General features: G+C 47.6%; 1 protein-coding gene across 13 annotated transcripts in view; it reads left to right on the top strand.

The window, feature by feature from the left end:
* Positions 1 to 12615, top strand: part of ablim1b (actin binding LIM protein 1b) — a 428496-nt gene that overhangs the window by 360788 nt on the left and 55093 nt on the right. For all 13 annotated transcript variants that reach the window (XM_073027825.1, XM_073027813.1, XM_073027823.1 and 10 more), the window contains one exon: positions 1672 to 1801. In XM_073027825.1, the coding sequence (XP_072883926.1) occupies positions 1672 to 1801 (130 nt within the window). The remainder of the gene's footprint in view (positions 1 to 1671; positions 1802 to 12615) is intronic.

Below are 12615 nucleotides of genomic sequence, written 5' to 3'. Positions count from 1 at the left end.
GATGTCCTGGGTACTTTGTAGGCTAGTCCCCAAGATGGAGCAGACTAAATTTACAACGTTCTGCAGCTTCTTTCAGTCCTGTGCAGTAGCCCCTCCATACCAGACAATGATTCAGCCTGTCAGAATGATCTCCACGGTACAACTATAGAAGTTTTTGAGTGTATTTGTTGACATGCCAAATCTCTTCAAACAACTAACAAAGTATAGCTGCTGTCTTGCCTTCTTTGTGACTACATCAATCTGTTGGGTTCAGGTTAGATCCTCAGAGATCTTGACACCCAGGAACTTGAAGAGTGTGAGAGTGAGAGAGATATTCAAACACTGCCTATTCTTGTTTCCGATCTTGCTTTTTCCCAAGGCACACTGTAGCTCATGCACTTTTCTTATGGGTGGCTAGTCAATCCCATGTCTTTCTGTCAATTGTTTCCAACATTTGCCACTGGCTCCCTTGTCTCTATCTGTATTTATCCATTCTTTGACCTCACGGCCCAGCTTCCGTCCTCTTTCTTCGGCACAAATGTTAACTTCCTCATTCTCCATGGTGTTCCCAGACCGTTATCTCCTGTTGCTGGTGAAACATCTGTGATCACCATGCAAGTTGTTGGTAAGACTTCAAATCACATAAATCCATTCCGTAGATAAGAGAATCGATAGCAATCAATACAGTTTAGGGATACAATTTTATTTTGACCAAGACTGACCTCGAAATCACAATCTTGACATTCATGTCGGAATGTAAAAACTGGAAGTCATTTGATGTCTATTTAGAATAGAGATGAGGAGGAATTTCCTTAGCCTCAGGGTGGTGAATCTGTTGAATTCTTTGGCAAAGTTGGCTTTGGAGGCCAAGTCATTGTGTGTATTTAAGGCAGAGGTTGATAGATTCTTGATTAGTCAGGACGGGAAAGGTTATGGGGAGAAGGCAGGAGGTTGGGGTCGAGAGGGAATGGATTAGCCATGATGATGTGGCGGTGCAGACTTGATGGGCCAAATGGCCTATTTCTGCCCCTATGTTTTACAGTCTTATGGTGTTACAGACTCTGTGAGCCTGTTTTTACCTTCAGTTTGACCTCTGTCTCAACTTTCTTTCCTCCTCACCTTTGTTCAACATCAAACCTGAATGTAATGAAGTGATTCCAAAGATCTCACAAGTATTTTACATCATCATTTGCTTAGCAGGAATGGTTTCTGAGAGCATAGAATTCTTTCCTTTCTCTCCATTTCAGATGTCCGGTCTTCTGTAAGTCTACTGTCTGCTCTTGCCCTAAGCTAATTGGAGCTAGGTTGTTAGATGGTTAGGGGAGACTCCCTGCTTCATTACACCTGTGCCATTACCTCTAGATCTGCCCAATGGAAATGCAGCATGACCCTATAGTGTAGATAATTAAATCTTCACTGCCAGTCACCCAAGAGGCAAGAAGTATATTATAGTGCAATGATCTTTGAGTAGATGATGCCAGTGATGGATGATAGAGTTTGATAGATTCAGCTGTAGAGTGTGATGCATTAGGCTTTAACTATTCATACATTTATCCATTGTGTGTCCATTCCACTGTTGAATTTTTCCTGAGCCTTCTAGCAGAGATGCCTCACTCTCTGTTTAAAACATTATGTGGTATGCCTCTCTTCCTTACCTGGGCAGAGAATGTAATCTCTGCAAATATATTTCAGGGATACCAGGATGCTCGTGATCGACTGGTGCACAGGTCATCCAGTCAGGGGTCCATCAGCTCACCCAGCTACAGTCGTCACTGCTATACACCTACGGTTACACGCTCCCCGCAGCACTTTCACAGGCCTGGTAAGTAAAGCAATCCATTGTGGAGATCTGGGTTCTGATCTCTAAACTCTGGCAGTGGCAGAGTTCTTCTTATGGAAAGAGACTACAAAATTAGTCATAATAATGATCAATATTAGTCATAATAATGATCAATTTGTTTTAATTGACAGGCCATAAAGATCATAATGAGCTGCTGTTCTTTACAGGTTGAATCAGAATGAGGTTTAATATGTCACATATGTTGTGAAATTTGTTGTCCTGCGGCAGCAGCGCAATGCAAAACGTAATAAAAGCTGTAAGTTACAGTAAGAAGTGTGTGTGTATAAAAAAAAGAAAAAGGTGGAAATTGAGGTTTTCTGAGAAAAATGAATTTTCTATGACGATGGGTACAGGTTGATGGGATAAGCGGTTTAAATGTTTCAACACAGACTAGATGGGCCGAAGTCACGGTTTCTGTTGTGGAGTTTTCTATGACTCTACGAGTACTCATCGATTTTTTTGTATTACCTGTTTCATTTCAGGAGTAACAGCAATGTAAACTGTGAATTGAATGTTGACGTGAAGATCTTTATATGTACATTATGGTGTCTAAACAATGGTTTGAGTGAGAGACCCTTGTCTCTGAGTTGGGTTTCCACTGTCAGTCCAGAGACCAAGACTGAGCTTCTTGTACTGTAGCATTGCACTATCGGGCAAACTCGCTTCGAACTGAATTATCAAGCCTAGCCTCTTCTATTAAGTATGTTTAGAAAAAATAATCCAGTGCACTATTTTGAGGGAAGACAATTAAACTTTGTGTCAATCATTATCAATATACTGTGGCGACCCACTTTCTGCGCAGGCGAACCGGCTCACAAATAGCCAGCGCGCGGGGGGAGACTTTGGTAATGCACCCCTGACGTCATTTCTGCCCGGAGAGGGCAGGCGCTAGGGATTTAAATGCCAGCGCCGTGAAGTTTGAATAAACTAGTCTCGAAACGACTTACCGACTGCGTGTCGTTATTTCAGCGCTGTGTGTAGCGCATCACTACATTGGTGACCCCGACGGTCCAAACGGGATTCGGACCAAAGATGACCAAGTCTTCATCTGTTCACGCAGTTTTGCTGAAACTGCCGACTTTCTGGACGCTGCGACCACGCGTGTGGTTTAGCCAAGCAGAAGCCCAGTTCCAGATTCGACAGATATCCTCTGATTCCACGCGTTACTACCACATGGTGAGTGCCCTTGACCAGCAGACGGCCGCCCAGGTTCCGGATTTCATACAGTTGCCCCCGGAAGAAGGCAAATATGAAGCATTAAAGGCGCTGCTCATTGGGACCTTTGGCCTCTCACAGCGTGAGCGGGGTGCCTGCCTGCTTCACCTGGACGGTTTGGGAGACAGGCTGCCATCAGCATTGATGAACGAGATGCTGTCCCTGGCTGACGGACACAAGCCCTGCTTCATGTTCGAGCAAGCGTTCCTGGAGCAACTGCCCGAGGACATACATCTGCTGCTGGCCAACGCAGATTTCAGCGACCCCCAGAAGGTGGCGGCCCAGGCAGACGTGGTGTGGAAAGCCAAGAGGGAGAGCATGGCGTCCATCTGTCAGATTACTAGGCTACGCGCCCAACAGCAGACCAGACCAGGCCTGGCAGGGGGGCACACACAACACAGAGACAGGAGTGAGGAGGCCAGTGAACATTGGTGTTTCTACCACCAGTGGTGGGGCACAAAAGCAAGCCGTTGTCGCCCGCCCTGTAAGGGCCAGGGCCAGGGCCAGCTGCCGCTAATGACTATGGCGGCTGGCCACCAGGACAGCCTCTTGTACGTCTGGGACAAACAGTTGGGACGCCGCTTCTTGGTCGACACCGGAGCAGAAATCAGCGTCTTGCCCCCAACGGGGTATGACACCCGCAACAGGAAGCCAGGACCCACCCTGAGGGCCGCAAACAGCAGCACGATACGGACCTACGGCACCCGCACAGTGCAGCTGCAGTTCAGCGCCAGCCGGTTCACGTGGGACTTCACACTGGCCGCAGTGGCCCAACCACTCCTGGGGGCGGACTTCTTGCGAGCTCACAGCCTGCTGGTCGACTTGCAAGGGAAAAGACTGGTACATGCCGAGACTTTCCAGACGTTCTCCCTGGGTGAAGCCAAGTTGCCGGCCCCACACCTGGACTCCATCACGCTGTCGGACAACGAATTCACCAGAATCCTGGCGGATTTTCCATCGATTCTGGCACCACAGTTCACGGCAGCCATGCCCAGACACGGAGTACAGCACCACATCCCGACCCAGGGACCACCCCTCCACGGCCGCGCACGAAGGCTCCCCCCGGAAAAGTTCTGCCTGGCGAAGGAGGAGTTCAAGAGGATGGAGGAATTGGGGATCGTACGGAGGTCCGACAGCCCATGGGCCTCCCCCCTGCACATGGTGCCCAAAGCAGTCGGGGGTTGGAGACCATGCGGCGACTACCACAGACTGAACGAGGCTACCACTCCAGACTGCTACCCCGTGCCGCACATACAGGACTTTGCAGCAAACCTGCACGGGGCAAGAATATTTTCCAAAGTAGACCTTGTCCGGGGATACCATCAAATCCTGGTGCACCCTGAAGACATCCCCAAAACAGCACTCATCACCCCGTTCGGCCTGTTCAAGTTCCTCCAAATGCCGTTTGGCCTGAAGAATGCCACACAGACGTTCCAGCGGCTAATGGATGCGGTGGGACGTGACTGGGACTTTGCGTTCATCTGTTTGGATGACATCCTAATAGCCAGCAGTTGTTGTCAGGAGCATCTGTCCCACCTCCGCCAGCTCTACTCCCGCCTGAGTGATTTCGGCCTCACGATCAACCCGGCCAAATGCCAGTTCAGTCTCGATACCATCGACTTCCTGGGCTACAGGATTACCAAAGACGGGGCAACATCTCTGCCTGCCAAGGTAGACACAATCCGCCACTTTGCCCGGCCCAACACGGTCAAAGGCCTGCAGGAGTTTGTTAGTATGGTGAACTTCTACCACAGTTTTATCCCCTCAGCAGCCCGTATCATGCGCCCTTTGTACACCCTGATGTCGGGTAAAGGCAAGGACATTACTTGGGACGAGGAGGCCGCGGCCACTTTTGTTAAAGCCAAGGAAGCCTTGGCAGATGCCGCGATGCTGGTGCACCCCGGAACAGATGTTCCGACCGCCCTCACCGTGGACGCATCCGACACAGCAGTCAGTGGGGTGCTGGAGCAGCTCATCGAGGGGCGCTGGCAACCCCTGGCGTTCTTCAGCAAGCACCTACGACCACCCGAACTCAAGTACAGTGCTTTCGACCGGGAGCTGTTGGCACTGTATCTGGCAATCCGGCATTTCAGGTACTTCTTAGAAGGCAGGCCATTCACCGCGTTCACAGACCACAAACCGTTGACCTTCGCGTTCACGAAGGTGTCCGATCCCTGGTCGGCTCGCCAGCAGCGACATCTGTCCTACATCTCCGAGTACACGGCAGACATCCAGCATGTCTCGGGAAAGGACAACGTTGTGGCGGACGCACTCTCCAGACCAGCTGTCCAGGCCCTGTCCCTGGGGGTGGACTATGCAGCACTGGCGGAGGCGCAGCAGGCAGACGACGAGATGCCCAGCTACAGGACCGCAGTCTCGGCTTTGCAGCTGCAGTACTTTCTCGTAGGCCCAGGTGATAAGACCCTCCTGTGCAACGTGACTACCGGCCAACCTCGCCCCATCGTCCCGGCAGCCTGGAGGCGGTGAGTTTTCAACTCCATACACGGTTTGGCGCACCCATCTATCAGGACAACTGTCCGGCTGGTCTCCAGCAAGTTCGCGTGGCATGGACTTCACAAGCAGGTCAGTGAATGGGCCAGAACGTGCGCGCAGTGCTAAACAGCCAAGGTGCAGCGGCACACTAAAGCCCCACCGCAGCATTTCGAACCCACCCAGCGGAGGTTCGACCACATTCATGTGGATATCATGGGCCCCCTACCAGTGTCCCGAGGAGTGCGATACCTCCTAACTATGGTAGACCGGTTCACGAGGTGGCCAGAGGCGGTCCCGCTCACCGACACATCTGCCGATTCCTGCGCCCGAGCACTGATTGCAACCTGGGTAGCACGCTTCGGGGTACCCGCCCACATTACCTCCGACAGAGGCGCCCAGTTCACCTCCAGCCTGTGGTCGGCTGTGGCCAGCCTGTTGGGAACGCAGCTGCACCACACAACTGCCTACCACCCACAGTCGAACAGACTAGTGGAACGCTTCCACCGTCACTTGAAGTTGGCTCTCATGGCCCGCCTGAGAGGACCTAACTGGGTGGACAAGCTTCTCTGGGTCCTGCTTGGAATTTGTACAGCACCCAAAGAGGATCTGCACGCCTCATCGGCTGAGTTGGTGTACAACGCGCCCCTGGGCATCCTGGGAGAGTTCATACCAGCCCCAAGGGGGCAAGAGGAAGAACCCGCAGCTGTCCTGGACAGACTACACGAAAGGCTCAGCAACCTGGCCCCCGTGCCAACTTCACAACACAGACAGACCCCAACCCATATACCCAAAGACCTGCAGAACTGTAAGTTTGTGTTTGTACGAAGAGGCGGACACCGAGCACCGCTACAGCAGCCGTACGAGGGGCCGTTCAAGGTGATCAACAACAATGGGTCCACGTAAGTTCTGGACATTGGGGGGGAAAGAGGAGGTTTTCACGGTGGACCGACTCAAACCAGCGCATGTGGACTTAGCGCAGCCGGTCGAGGTTCAGGCACCGCGGCGCAGAGGCTGATCCAGACTGTGGACATTGTGGGGGTGTATCGCCGGTTCTGGGGGGTGGGGGTTATGTGGTGACCCACTTTCTGCGCAGGCGAACCGGCTCACAAATAGCCAGCGCGCGGGTAGAGACTTTGGTAATGCAACTCTGACGTCATTTCCGCCTGGAGAGGGTGGGCGCTAGGGACTAAATGCCAGCGCCACGAAGTTTGAATAAACTAGTCTCGAAACGACTTACCGACTGCGTGTCGTTATTTCAGCGCTGTGTGTAGCACATCGCTACAATACAATATAAACCTCACAAAAGTATGTTGCTAATTACAAGAACTGGTGGTGTTCATATTGTTACTTCATTGGCTATGAAGCACATTGGGAAATCTTGGCAGATATATGAAAGGCACTCTGTAAAGATTCATTTAATATCAGTGAATGTATACAGTATACAGCCTGAAATTCGTAGTCTACACAGATATTCACAATCGAGAAACCTCATAGCATGAATGCTAGAAACATCAAAGTCTCCTTTCCCACCCTTCACACAAGCTGCAGCAGAAGCATTAACCCTCCCCCCTTCCATTCATGCCAGCAAAAGCACTGACTCTGCCCCCACCATGCAAGCAACAGCAAAAGGCCAACCCCCGCCCCAAAGAGACATCGATGCAGAGACCATCAAAACTACAGTCCACAACCCAGCAATTCGGTATATCAGACAGTCTCTCTCGGACAATAGTAGCATCGAAGGAGAGAGAGGTCACTCCTGCAACAACAAGTATAGGCTAATTTATACTTGTGTGTCGCATCTACGTCGTAGGTGTCGCATACCCTACACCGTACCTACACTGTACCCTATGCAGTAGGATGATGTGCACCTCTCCAGAAAAGTTACTTACGCGTCGCGGCGACGCAGAGAGCAACAACTGTGATTGGTCCGCTCGGTAGCATCACACTATACACTTACGTTTCCAGTTCCATAGAGCAACGCAGAAGTGAAAATCAGGGCTACAGCGTAGGCTGCAGCGTAGCCCATACGCACTAGTATAAATCAGCCTTGAGGGAAATTAGCAGCACACCGTTCCGACGCTACTATTGTCCGTACCACTTCTTCAAGCCCCACCCTGCCCCCCCCATCTTGAGGAACGACAGAGTCTCTGCAACTCTCTTCAGATTTAGCATATGATTTTAGTGGCTTTGTTTCCATTTTGTCTCTTGCTAAAATGTTTCTCAGTGTTTGCTTAACATGGGAGGCTTGCTTTTGTAAGTTACAGATTTACATAAATCTCAATAATGTAAAAGTAATATTTAATTATTTGGCACTTTCCCAACATCTGAACATCCAACAGCATTCATTTCATTCAGGCTGGAGTCCCTGACTCCTGTGTAATTTATTGTTTAATTAGCATTCCAAAGAAAACCAAGAGTGTTGTTTCAGCACAAAATTTTACTTTTGAATGAGCTGTCAATGAGTAGTTAACTTGCCTGTACATGATTATTGTAAATGTCTGAATTGTGAACAGGCATAGGTCTAGAAACACTGAGACATTTTAGCTGCATTACCCTCACTAATCTACATTAACTGAGGTCCTCAGGGATTAGTCAGAACATCTCAAAGAGGACAACATTCCTGATAGGCTGAAACAGGTCAGCAGTGTGAATCAGGCCAAAAGTTTAGTCAAAACATCTTTTATAGCCCAATATTGGCATAAATTTGCTCCAGACACCTTTCTCCCTTTCATCTGCCCGTATAAACTCCCACATGACCCTCACAAGCTCTTTCCTCACTTAGACAGTGCTGACCACCTGTTCCTCCCCAGATGTAAATCTACACCCTCACTCATCCCAGTCGAGGTTAGTCATGGACTGAGAGCACTTAAATGAGCTCACAGTGTTGATCAGCCTGTGACCTGAAACTTAACCCAGACAATGAAAAATCATTTCCTGTGTTTTTATACCTCAAGGATTCTGGAAAACTAAATACAAAAACTTTTGGAATACAGTTTATTGTTACTTTACGAACACTATCATAATTGTCCAGCTTTGATAGACTTTCTCTGGAGAAAGTTCCATTGTTGAAGCAGCTGGATTTTCTCAGATATCCAAAGTGGAATTGGCCCCAGATTTGTCTCTCACATTAAGTCCTAGAGCAGGGTGGTAGGCTCTTCACGCCACATGGTTAATGCTGACCAGGATCCCCATCAAGGTGCTCCCATTTGTCCACATTTGATCCATATCCCTCTAAATCTTTCCTATCCATGAACCTCCGAAGTGCTTTTAGAATGCGTCTGATATACCCGCCTCAACCACTTCCTCTGGCAGCTCATTCCAGATCTGGACTACCCACTGGTTGAAAGACTTGTCCCTCAGGTCCCAGCAGAATCTCTCTCCTCTCCCCCTGGGGTGCCGCAGTCGTGTAGTGGTTAGCAGAATGGTTTACGGTACAGGTAACCAGGGTTTAATTCCCACCGCTGCCTGTAAGGAGTTTGTTCATTTTCCCTGTGACCACATGGGTTTCCTCCGGGTGCCCTGGATTCCTTCACGGTCCAAAGACGTACCAATAGGTAGACTGATAGATCATTGCAAATTGTCCTGTGATTCGGCTAGAGTTAAATCAGAGGGTTGCTGAGCGGAGAAGCTTGGAGGGCCAGAGGATGCCTATTCCACACTCTGTTAATATATAAATAAAATTCATCCCATCACCTCTAATTCACATTTTAACATTGTTTTGCTGCTTTTTCTCTTGGTTTTCATGTCTTTACCTATTTAAACGTTCACCCTTGACCCCTCATTCCACAAGTGTAATCTTAGATATTCACCGGCCTTCATTCAGTGCCACAAACTGTGTTTCCTGGTCTCCACCCTATCACAGACCTTCAACTCCAACCCCCTTTCTCTGCAACAAAAACTTGTTTTACTCTGACAACTCCCGGTTCAGATGAAGTTCATCGATCTGGAACTTGGTGCTGGGTCACCCTGATTTCCACCTTGTCATTCTGGGGGAGCTGCAGTGAGCATGTCAGCATCCCAGACATCACTGTATGGGCGGTACACAATGGCTGGAAGCAGATGCAGGCACAATGAGCCCAGTGTTGTTCCTTGTCAGACTCAGATGATGGTCAGGTATCCACAATATTGGTCCCCAGCTTTGGACCAGCTTTAGTTGACGTATCAGCCATTTGAATAGGGTTGTTGATTTTTCCTAAAAATAAGAACTAGAATGAACTATTCAGTTTGAATAGCCTATTCCACGAGGTATTTGATGACTCTGGAAGTAAGGGGTAAGACCCTCAAGCTTGATTCAATATCCAAAATGGGTCCATGGCTGTTCTAATCATGGCTTTAGTTAGTTACTGCCATTATGCTACTGGCATTTAGGGCAGCAATGAAAGTCCTCCATCTTTGTCTGTCCATGTCAGCTCACTCAGATGTAGAAGGATTCTTCATGGCTGTTTCTGTAACAATTTTGTTTTACCAGTCAGGGTTGTTAACCCTGAACTGAGCCCCCAAACCCAGAGGACTGGTGGACCACTCTTAATCTGGCCTTTACCCTTTGACCTGTTTGGCATGGGTGACCCTACCAAGAGCCTAAGCATAGAGCCCTGATTCCAGCCAACATAGTTCTCTGGGTCATTGAGGCACTCAAGCCTCCAAACCCTATGACAAGGTTGTGGTCCTTTTGGACAAATCATGGCTTTAAACTCAACCTAATTTTCCTGTTACCGTACTGTTGGGTTCCAATTTGTTGTCAGCAAAATAACTAACTAAAAAGTTTCCTGAAACTAATTGGAATCCCAAAGAAGGGTCTCAGCCTGAAATGGTGGTTGTTTATTCATTTCAGTAGATGCTGCTTGACCTGCTAAGTTCCTCCAGCATTTTGTGTGTGTTGCTTTGGATTTCCAGCATCTGCAGAATTTCTTGTGTTTATAATTAGTTTTCCGACGTTTTTCACTTTACTTTCTGAAATAAACTGCTGCACTTGCTACCATCTGATGTACCTGAACTTTCCCAGAAGTCTGGAGATTTTGAAAGATGGTCACTATGTTGAAAATGGTTGTTGTGATGCATCTAGTGTGGTAGTGTAGTGGGTCGTGCTTAACGCTCTCACTTTCAGCTTCCACTGTTGGCTAGCGATCTCGCGAGGAGAGCTGAATGTGTAAGTCTCTCCGTGCCAGTACAGAGCCTCTCCAACAGCAAGCCTCATGTAGTGCCTCCTCACTGACAGCACATGGAAACTGAACTCTCTTCGGACTCAGGTTGAGCTACAGAGGACAGGGAGGAGGTCTGGCCCCCGCACATGTAGTTGCAGGCCCACCAATGTGTAGACACGCCCTGGTGCTCATGAACCAGATCCCCAGCAATGGTTAAATAGCCCCAGTGCCCTGTGGGATGTCTCAGGAGAGACGAAGGCTGTGGGAGTAAACCCAGACAGAAATCTGAAGTGGAGTCCCTATAGTGGCCAGATAACATTGAACATTCTTCTGGCAGCTCCTGCAGTCAAGCTGATGCCAAACATATTGCTTCATATGCTTTCCTTTGAACTACACTTGTGAGGCTGAGAGGGGGATCTTAACAACTGGGCATCTCAGGATCTCCATACTTTCTGCCCAGGCTTGTGATAATGAAGAACATCACCCATTGTCCTCCGAGACAGACGGATGTTGCCAACCACCCCCACTAATGCATTGGCTATCTGTGCAGTCACCTGGTTTACAAATTCTGAGCCCCAATATTAAGGTACTGGACGTCCTCATCAAATCCTTTATTAATTTGCAACATTTCAATTTGATCATTTGTAGCTAAGGAATTTAGCTTTCAATCATAGCATGATGTATCTTCCATAGGTTTAATAGGAGTATGTATGCATCGCTTAAAAAATACAAATCTTCTTAGAGTTCTAGTATTTATTGTAGCATTCACCAACTTTAATAATGGATGCTTCAATATACAGCTGAGAGAGAAAATAAGTCCAGAATAACATTTAAGAATGTGCACTCTTGAGCTCTTCACTTGATCCAGTTAAGCAAATGAAATGTTTAAATATCTTCACTCATTACATTTTCATTTCGCTCAGATTGTTTTCATTTAAAACCTGGCTCCCACACTACACAATCCATGTAAATTATTTTATTAATTCACATCTTAAATTCATCCATTCCAGAAGGAGAATTGTGTAACCTGCATCAGGCTGGTCCAATTCTTTAATTCTTTAATTGCCACAATAATTGGAAAAAAGATCAGCCTTAGTTTTGCGAATAATTGACTCTAATCGCAGTCACATTGATGTCGAAAACCGTATGATTTTCTGTACAAGCCAGATTTTAGCTAAGCATATTTATCATTAACAATGCAACATGTTAACCACAATTTTCACTGTTCGGACAACAAAATGACTTTAATCGTTGTTCATATTTCAATATACTGCAGCTGAGTATAGATCTTTTTTATCTCCATAATGATTGATTTTGGCAGAGTCCAACATATTTTACATCATCGTTTCCCAATTCCCTACAAATTTAGATTAAAACCAAGTTTAAGTGGCAAGGTAGAGATACATCCCTACCAAAGGAGGTGTAAGACACTCCTTCCGTCCACTAGCCTGCAGGTCACCCTTGGGAAAGGTGTAGCACCTGTTTAGCCCCCCACCCCCCAATCATGTGAAGCCAGGTTGTGGATGGTCATATGAGCTGCTGGTGCATGTCACAAGTCCTGGTTATGCGACCACTGACACCAGGCAAACAATCTCTGAAGAGAATTGATAATGGCTGGGGTCACCTGTCTTGTAAAGACATGGCCCAGAAGAAGGCAAATCAGTTCTGTGGAAACATTTGCCAAGCACAATCGTGGTCAAGATCATGATCTCTCACATCATACGACACAGCACATAACGAATGAATGAATAGCCTAACTGTAGATTTTAGTGGCCTCCTGTTCCATCATCAGGCCATGCTCTAATCTTTTTAAAGTATAGTCTTCTCAATGTATTTACATGTACTGTGTATTATATAATTTGGACAGTATAATTTAAAACAGGCATACAGTTATCATAATTCTCATACTATTAAACATCCAACAATTGATTTTTTTCATTTTACTAT

The sequence above is a fragment of the Hemitrygon akajei genome, chromosome 23 (genome assembly GCF_048418815.1).
Source record: "Hemitrygon akajei chromosome 23, sHemAka1.3, whole genome shotgun sequence".
NCBI lineage: Eukaryota > Metazoa > Chordata > Chondrichthyes > Myliobatiformes > Dasyatidae > Hemitrygon > Hemitrygon akajei.
This window is presented reverse-complemented; position numbering and strand designations above follow the sequence as displayed.